At 40.8% G+C, this 7,931-nt stretch overlaps 1 protein-coding gene across 1 annotated transcript; it reads left to right on the top strand.

Annotated features, from left to right (window-relative positions):
* The first annotated feature begins 612 nt into the window (after positions 1-612).
* Positions 613-5,450, top strand: tekt4 (tektin 4). The gene is made up of 7 exons (XM_010770985.1): positions 613-1,359; positions 2,969-3,039; positions 3,141-3,284; positions 3,395-3,481; positions 3,775-3,910; positions 4,714-4,868; positions 4,956-5,450. Exons 1-7 carry the CDS (start codon positions 832-834, stop codon positions 5,167-5,169), a joined length of 1,335 nt encoding a protein of 444 aa, XP_010769287.1. The 5' UTR covers positions 613-831; the 3' UTR covers positions 5,170-5,450.
* Positions 5,451-7,931: the final 2,481 nt, after the last annotated feature.

The raw sequence follows: 7,931 nt of genomic DNA, 5'->3' as shown, positions 1-7,931 counted from the left end.
AGTTCAAAGTGAAGGGTGTGCATTACATACACACCATGTTCAAACACACACAGTCATACACACATAACTGACTGAATTTGGTGTGTTGTATGAATGTGTGTTGTATGAATGTGTGTTCCTGCAGGAAATGAAGTCAGCATGTGCTGAATTGTAACAAAGATTTGATGGGAGTGTGATCTGAATTCTGTAGAAAACAAAACTTAAACCAAATGTCAGTAGTGGCTTCTAGAGGCGACAATAATCCTTTCACTCCTAGAGACAAAAACATGGCGCACAATGAAGCCTTCTGCTTGTTTTGGTATTCATCAAAAGGTCTTATAACCTGGAAATGGTGAATGTGTTTAGAAATGTATATTGAGTAATGTGTGTTTATTTTTTATTACATTACTTTTATTTATGTCATTATTACAAACTCTATTATATTTATTATGACCTGTGAAGAGGATGTAAGTTCACAGGTTCAGCAAGAATACAATACATTACAAAGAAGTACAGAGAACAGCAGCAAGCCTACAACTACTCTGTACACTAATTAGAGTTTGAGTGGATCCTAGATATTTGTATTATTCATGATCCATTACTATATAACCAACTATGTATGTAAGACTTAAATAGTTACTAGGGTTGCCATTTCACTTTGGTAACTAGTCACCTGAGCCAAAGCTGCTCCTGCCAAGATGAGTAACCATGCAACACCAAACAAACACACAGCTTGGTCTGCCTAAGGACTTGAGTGGGGACACATAACTGATACTGCTTTTATAACAACATCGGCTTAATTCACCTTATCTGTTCACGTATTTTTTGTAGCTGTAATTTAATTGGCAAAGAATGAGCTCCGAGGTCTTAGTGTCAAGGCCCCACTATGACAGCAGAGCTGTGGCCCAGGGGGTCCAGGAGAGAGACCTCTCTGTAAAGCCGGATGTCCCGCAGCCGTCCTCGGGCTCAGCCACAGCCGGTTACCGCTCCGCTAAATACGGCCCTGCTGAATGGTTCTCCAACTACCACAGCATCCTCCAGCAGGCCGGCACCGAGAGCCACGCAGCCCGGAGCATCCAAAGAGAGTCCAAAGCTCTGCACCAGGACACAGAGGCAGGCACTTTCAAGACCCAGGGTGAGGGGACGCGTCTCCTGGGGGAGAGACTGCATGAGATCCACAGCTGGAAGTCTGAGCTGCAGCGGCACATCGAGCAGCTGCATGCCGACACAGAGTCACTGCTGGCGCTGAAGACGAGGCTAGAGAAGGCGCTGGACGCCTCCGAGACTCCGTATGCCATCTCCACCGATAATCTGAGCTGCAGGGCCCGGAGAATGGGACCAGACCTGGTGCGAGACTCCGTGGAAGAGGAGCTGGTGAAGGTGTATAAACTGTATAACACTGACACAGGACATAAGAGTCATTGTCTTTGCATTTAAAAAAGGTCTTAATATACATTTGAAATTCAAGCTATAGGCATACTAAGAATAAAACAATATTTGGATAAATTCATAATTAATAGGAGAATTACACCACTGTGAAGTTAGTCTTAGGTTGGATATTTGAATTTCCTTTAAAGGTCCCATGTCCTGGCCATTTCTACTAATCATAATTCCATTGTTGAGGTCTAGTAGAATAGATTTATATTGTGCAATTTTCCAAAATCACATTGGTTTCTCATCCAGCATCTCTGGATGGGAGTTTGAGTGTGTGCTCACACACCGACTCACAGCCTCGCCGTGTCCCGCCGTCTCAGGGAGGAGAAATCGGCGGAGCTGCAGCTGAGAAAAGATTGAGTGTGTGTGTGTGAGGAAGTCCGCGGATTGGTTCATTTGGACCAATCCACAGACTTAACGTAACGGTTCCGCGGACGTAGCGTAACGGCTCCACAGATTGGTCCATTTGGGTATGGGCACGTCACTGTACCCAGGAAGAAAAAGAGAAATCTCCAACGAGGCGTTCTGGGGCAGCATAGACAGGTCTTTTCTGTGTTAGAGTTTTACTCTACTTTGAGGGTTTGTGACTCTGCAGACCGTTTACATGCATAAAAACCTTCATAACACACAAGGGGACGGGTAATAACCGGAAAAGCATGACAAGGGACCTTTAATAGATTCGATGTCTTGTGACCCGATGACCTGATTACTGTTGAGAAATGTAAGCAGTTCTCTATTGAAAAGTCTAATTTCCTTTCAGTGGCTTTCATGTCATATGATCCAATGACTTAATATCAATGTAACATTCTCGTACAACACTGGAAGAGTAATACACACCTCTTTTTATAGGATTTTTTTATTTTATACGAAGATTATTTTGAATTTTCAGCAGATTCTTTATTGAAAAATCGCATGTCCTTTCCTATGTAGTATAACACTGAATCATGAGCCCGTTGAACCCCAAATCAATGCATAATTGTATACACTGTCCATGTGGGAGTACATATTATTACAGGATGTCTCAGAATATCAGAATCAGAATACCTTTATTCGTCCCACAGAGGGGACATTTACGATTTTTACAGCAAAGAGCCAAAGGTAGCTTAATATCTAAGTATATCACTCAAGATGCATGCATAAAAACCAAAGATGCAAAACTAGAAATTACACAATTTACAAGCGACATAGTAGCCAGGTAAAAGTATACCGGTTAGCACCGTTTGAAGTCCACCACCAGCTCTTTTTTATTCCTTGTCTTAAATGATATTGAATGTATATTTAGCTTCTGAACCATTGGTCAGACATAAGTAGAACATTGAGATTTAGAGTACTTTTTCAGTTTTTCCATTTTTCTATTTTTTTATTGATCAAATAACGTATCCAACAATGAGAAAGTAACCTTCAGAGCACCAATAAAATGCTGGCTCAGTTATGCTCCACAGTAATATTCTCTGGATCAAGTGTCTATTAGTGAGTTTTGTGTCAGAGGAGAACAGCACCAGCAGAGGGCTCACTAGGATAAACACTAAGTTGTGTGTGACTGTGTGTTTTGCAGGAAGTGGACTTGATCAGAAGTGTCCAGGCTCTTCTGAAGAAAACTACAGCTCAAGTTGTCAGTCAGATCAAGTGAGTGTAACATCCCAACATAAAAATACAAATGTAAAAGGCCATTTTTAGTTTAAAGCTCACACTAAATATCCCTGGGTTTGTGTCTCTGTGTGTGTCAGGATGAACCGAGAGGCAAAGCAAACGTTGGAGATGGATTGGTCTGACAAGTACCAGGCATACAACTTTGATGACCACAGTGGAAGACACAGTAACATGAGCCCAGACACACGGCACCACCCAAGCTCAGCCGCCTTCCAGGACCAGTGAGTCCTAGTTTGCGTATGACTGTGTATCATCATCACATCTTAGAAACAGATCAAATGAGAAACATTTTGAATAACTATCATGCAATGTGTCATTTGTTCTTCTGCAGGGTGTGTAACTGCACATCGTGGACAAAGTTTACACAGGACAACCTGAACAAGGCCCAGCAGGAAGAACAAACCACCCACAGTCTTAGGTTGGGTTGTGGTTCCTTGTGTCAGAAAAACTATTTGTGGACAGTGAAAAAAAACACCTGTTTGTTGTTATCGTTGTAAGAATTCTCTCGAACACTGGTAAACGTTTAACTATTATCTAAGAAAATAGCAACAATAAGAAAAACGTTGGTTAATTCCAGAAATCTGAATGATACTTACAAAATAGTCATAGATACACGCAAAAATAAGACATTTGTTTGTATATATTTTCCTCAATAGGCCCATTGTTACACATTAATGAAGATAAATATAGTGATGCTGGTGTGTGTGACAGGCTGCTGGTGGAGCAGGTGCTGCAGGACACCACTGAAGATCTGGAATACCAGTGCTCCAGTGTGGACCGAGCCTTCAGCCGGCGCGTTCAGGAGCTGATAGAGGCCAAGACCCAGATGGAGACCAAGCTGGCACAGGTAGAGAAACAGACCAACACACAGACTGACAGTGTGACTCATTGTCTAAAGGTCCCCTATTATGCAAAATGCACTTTTTGATGTCTTTTATACATAAATATGTGTCCCCGGTGTTTCAGGAGACTCACAAAGTGTCAGAAAATAAAACCCTGTCTCTTTTCCTCCTTACTTTACTTTTCTAAAAACGGGGGTACAACGGAGCTGATCTAGATTTGCTGCGGTCATGACGTAATATCTGAAATGTGGGCTGGCTTTACGCCTACGGCCCTATCAGAAACGTTGCTGTACCCGAAACAATGCGCAATGTGTTTTGGAACTAATAGGCTGTGTTTACATTAGCAAGCATTGCTAATGCTGTACTGGAGAGAGCATGTGTAAAGAAGCAGGATATAAAAAGGAACTCACCTTGTGGTAAACCCGTGAGAGAAAAAGCATTTGAGCTCCATACTGTTTCAGAAATAATCCTTGATGTGGTTTTGAACACGATATGGCATTTAATCAAGGCAGCATTTAGCATAGCATCTACCGGTAGAATCTTCCTGCATGAGCAGGCATAAGATCCCCCCCTCTTTTCTTTTATTTTTCGAATTGTTTTAAATTTAAATCTACGGACCCAGAATCAGCACTTCTCTAACAGGGCTGAAATAGAGGGGTATGAGGCATGGCTAGAATGGGTGATCTGTTTGGTATTTTGAGCAAAACACTTCAGAGACATGTTTTTTATATATGTGAGACCTATAATATATACCTACAAATAGTATAATAGGAGACCTTTAATATCTCTTTTGTGATGGTGTTTCTAGGTCCTGGAGCAGATTGGGGCCCAGGAGAGGAACATTGTGTTGCTGCAGCAAGCCATCCACAACAAAGAGGCTCCACTGAGAGTAGCCCAGTCCAGACTTTACCTCCGCTCCCTCAGACCCAACATGGAGCTCTGTAGAGATCAGCCCCAGTTCAGGTAACCTAACAATGCACACACATGCAGAGTCTCATTCGATATGTGTCCTCTTCCCCCTCTTAATTTGGTTTGCTCCCATGTTTGCAGTTTGGAAGGGGAGGTGAGGCAGATTGATGCCACTGTGGCGTCCCTGCAGCAGCAGCTGAGTGAGGCCAGACGCTCCCTGTCCCACCTGGAAGAGTCACGCATCACCCTTGAGAAGGACATTAACTGCAAAACCCACTCACTGTTCATCGAGAGAGACAAGTGCATGACCCACCGAGAACGATACCCCGCGGCCTCCAAACTGTTAGGATACTGAAAGCAATGACAAGGAGTGTTTTTGTGAAATGTAGCAATTTTGTTGTTTTTCAAATGTTACCATCCTGGAATGTATTGTCTGTTTTTTATCTGTGTTGTGAGGATCAGTAAAACAAAATTAAAACAAGAAAGCCTGAACATTGATTAAACAACACATTCAAAAGTATTTAAATTCACAAAATCACTAATACTGACAACTATCAACAATGTGCTGAATTCATTTTTGTGTAATAAGGACAACAATACTGCAGCGTTGCTTACTGACCTTCATATACACTGTTGTACTGATAAGTTTTACAGCATTTCTTACACATAATGATAAACTAAACATAATACAGTCACAATGTAAAGGGAGGAAGGCTTTGAACTCCCTTTCAAGTTTAACAGTCAAGTTTAATATACAATCTAAACAGGGTACAATGCAGTTGTGAAAGATATACTCAGAAACTGTATTTATATTCTTTTAACCCTTCTCTTGCGTTAGGTCATACCCCCCTTCACATGCTATTATCACTCAAAATGTACCGGTGTGTTATGCACAGTGATATCACTGCAACCACGTATCCAGTTTTGATGGTTGACATCTCATTTGAACAGTCAAAGCAAGTGGAATCAAGGGGTGACAGACAGAATGACACCAGGGGCGAATTTCATATTATTTTTGGCAGTAAGTTCAAAGATAGTGCTTATTTTACATTACTGTATATTATAAAAATGCTTGCCATGTAGGCTGTGTTTACTGGAGATGGAAATATAATAGTCTGGATCGCTGTTGTCTTCCATTTCTGAGACATCTTCCTCTATCTCCTCTTCATCTGGTTCAATCTCCTCTTCATCTGGTTCAAAAAGAATTGTCCAGCGCCCCTCGTACAGAAAATCGGCTAATCAGTCGCCTGCTCATTGTGTCAATGAGTCAAATGTGAGCAAGGCACAAATATAACTGCTTGAGAGCCAGTAAGGGAGGTGCATTCAGCGTGAGAAAGTGAGAGGTTTGTGTTTCTCGAGGGGCACAGAGCTCGCACCTGTGAGAAGGTATGATACATTGAATCAAACAGCGCAAGAAAGGGAGAGGTTCCCGTAACATGTGCGTGTGTGTGTGTATATAGATGTTTTCCATCTGCAGGATGAACATAATACACTCAAAACCATTCATTTTCTATGGCGGTCAATTCTGACCGAAAACGTCAAGGGTGTTTCACTGTTGAATAAATCACTCAAAATTCAATGCAAGTGGTGATCATCAAGTGTATATGTTCAGAGGCCTGGTGTGGAGGATAACATAAGGTATTGAGGAAATTGGATGAAAAACACAATATTTATGATTAAAACAAAAGTCATTCGGTCACTTTTGACCGGAAACGCAAGAGAAGGGTTAAATGGTTCTCCTGTAGCATTTACTGTATACAAAATATCCACTCCATGAGAGGGAGCTCTTGAGCCTCAATATATTGTCTCATGTCACATTTCATTACAGTGAGCTGCTTGTCTTTACTGTAGGTATATTTTATAGGTTAAAAAATGTTCATGTTAAAATCTTCAATCACACAGATTAAAATGTAACCAATTGTTTTACGTTAGTAGCACAGTTATTGATATGTGTATGAAATTTGTGTTGTTAGACGAGCTACCTGTTGTTATTCATTTCTCTCTGCTGAACCGTACTTAAATCTAGTGATGAAGAACGTCAAGATTTCTAAAGTCATCTAACAAAAGAAGAATTGAAAAGAAGCATCTAAACTTTTTACAATTGACATAAATCACACTTGAATTGTATTTTTTAATGCATATTTAGTTTTAGGGTCTGTTTTTTATCGTCAAAGCATTCTAGCGTCATCTTTAGGAATATGTGCTTCGTGTTGTTCCTTTTTTTTTTAATATAGAGCTCCATCCATCTCTATTCTTAGAGAGCTTCCTCCATGTGAGGAGGTGCCACGACTGAGGATGTTACGAAACTGAACTTTATGCAAAGAGAAAGAATAGTTCAGACAGGCTCCGTTCTTACTGCGCAGCACATAGTATTTAAGTCATGACACCACCAACTGTGGGCATGGGATGGTGCCAGCACTGTGGTGTGTGTGTGTGTGTGTGTGTGTGTGTGTGTGTGTGTGTGTGTGTGTGTGTGTGTGTGTGTGTGTGTGAGCATGTAGCTTTACTATTGTGTGGTATGAAAATGCACGCCCTTTCAGTTTTTCAGACATCAGAAGGGAAAGTGATTTTTTTTTTTTTTGAGTTTCAATTAGGATTGGGCAAGACTTTGATACACACGGTTCAGGGCACAAACAATAAAACTAATATTCTCTTACCATGCATTTTACAGTATTTAACATGTTTTGTGAGGGAAAACCCTTATAAAATGACACTTTTATAAGTTGAGCCCATGTGACCTGTGAGAAAGTGGTTGGCTTAATTTGAAAAGAGTAGCAATATAATGTAAGTGAGTAAAGTAAGTGTTCATAAATCTATGTTGGGGTGCATCAATTATTCAGTATGTCTGATTTGACTACAAGTAACCTGAAGTTTATTTATCATGTTCAGATTGTATTTCCTTTGTATTTTCACTGATGTCCATGGTTAAATGGACGTTAGGTGATGGATAGGACAAACGTGACCTTATGAAAAAGAGAAAAAAAAAAGTTGCATAAATGAAGAAAATGGGAGGGATGGATGAATTAGCAGATCTGAGGGAGTGACAGAAAAAGAAAGAGGGAGGGAGAAGAGGAGAAAAGAGAGACAGCAGGACCAAGCTCACTGCCTTCCTTTCCT

Source organism: Notothenia coriiceps, unplaced genomic scaffold, assembly GCF_000735185.1.
Source record: "Notothenia coriiceps isolate Sejong01 unplaced genomic scaffold, NC01 NC01_scaffold00009467, whole genome shotgun sequence".
NCBI classification, from domain to species: Eukaryota; Metazoa; Chordata; class Actinopteri; order Perciformes; family Nototheniidae; genus Notothenia; species Notothenia coriiceps.
The sequence above is the reverse complement of the archived record's forward strand: the minus strand, read 5'-3'. Positions and strand labels throughout refer to the sequence as shown.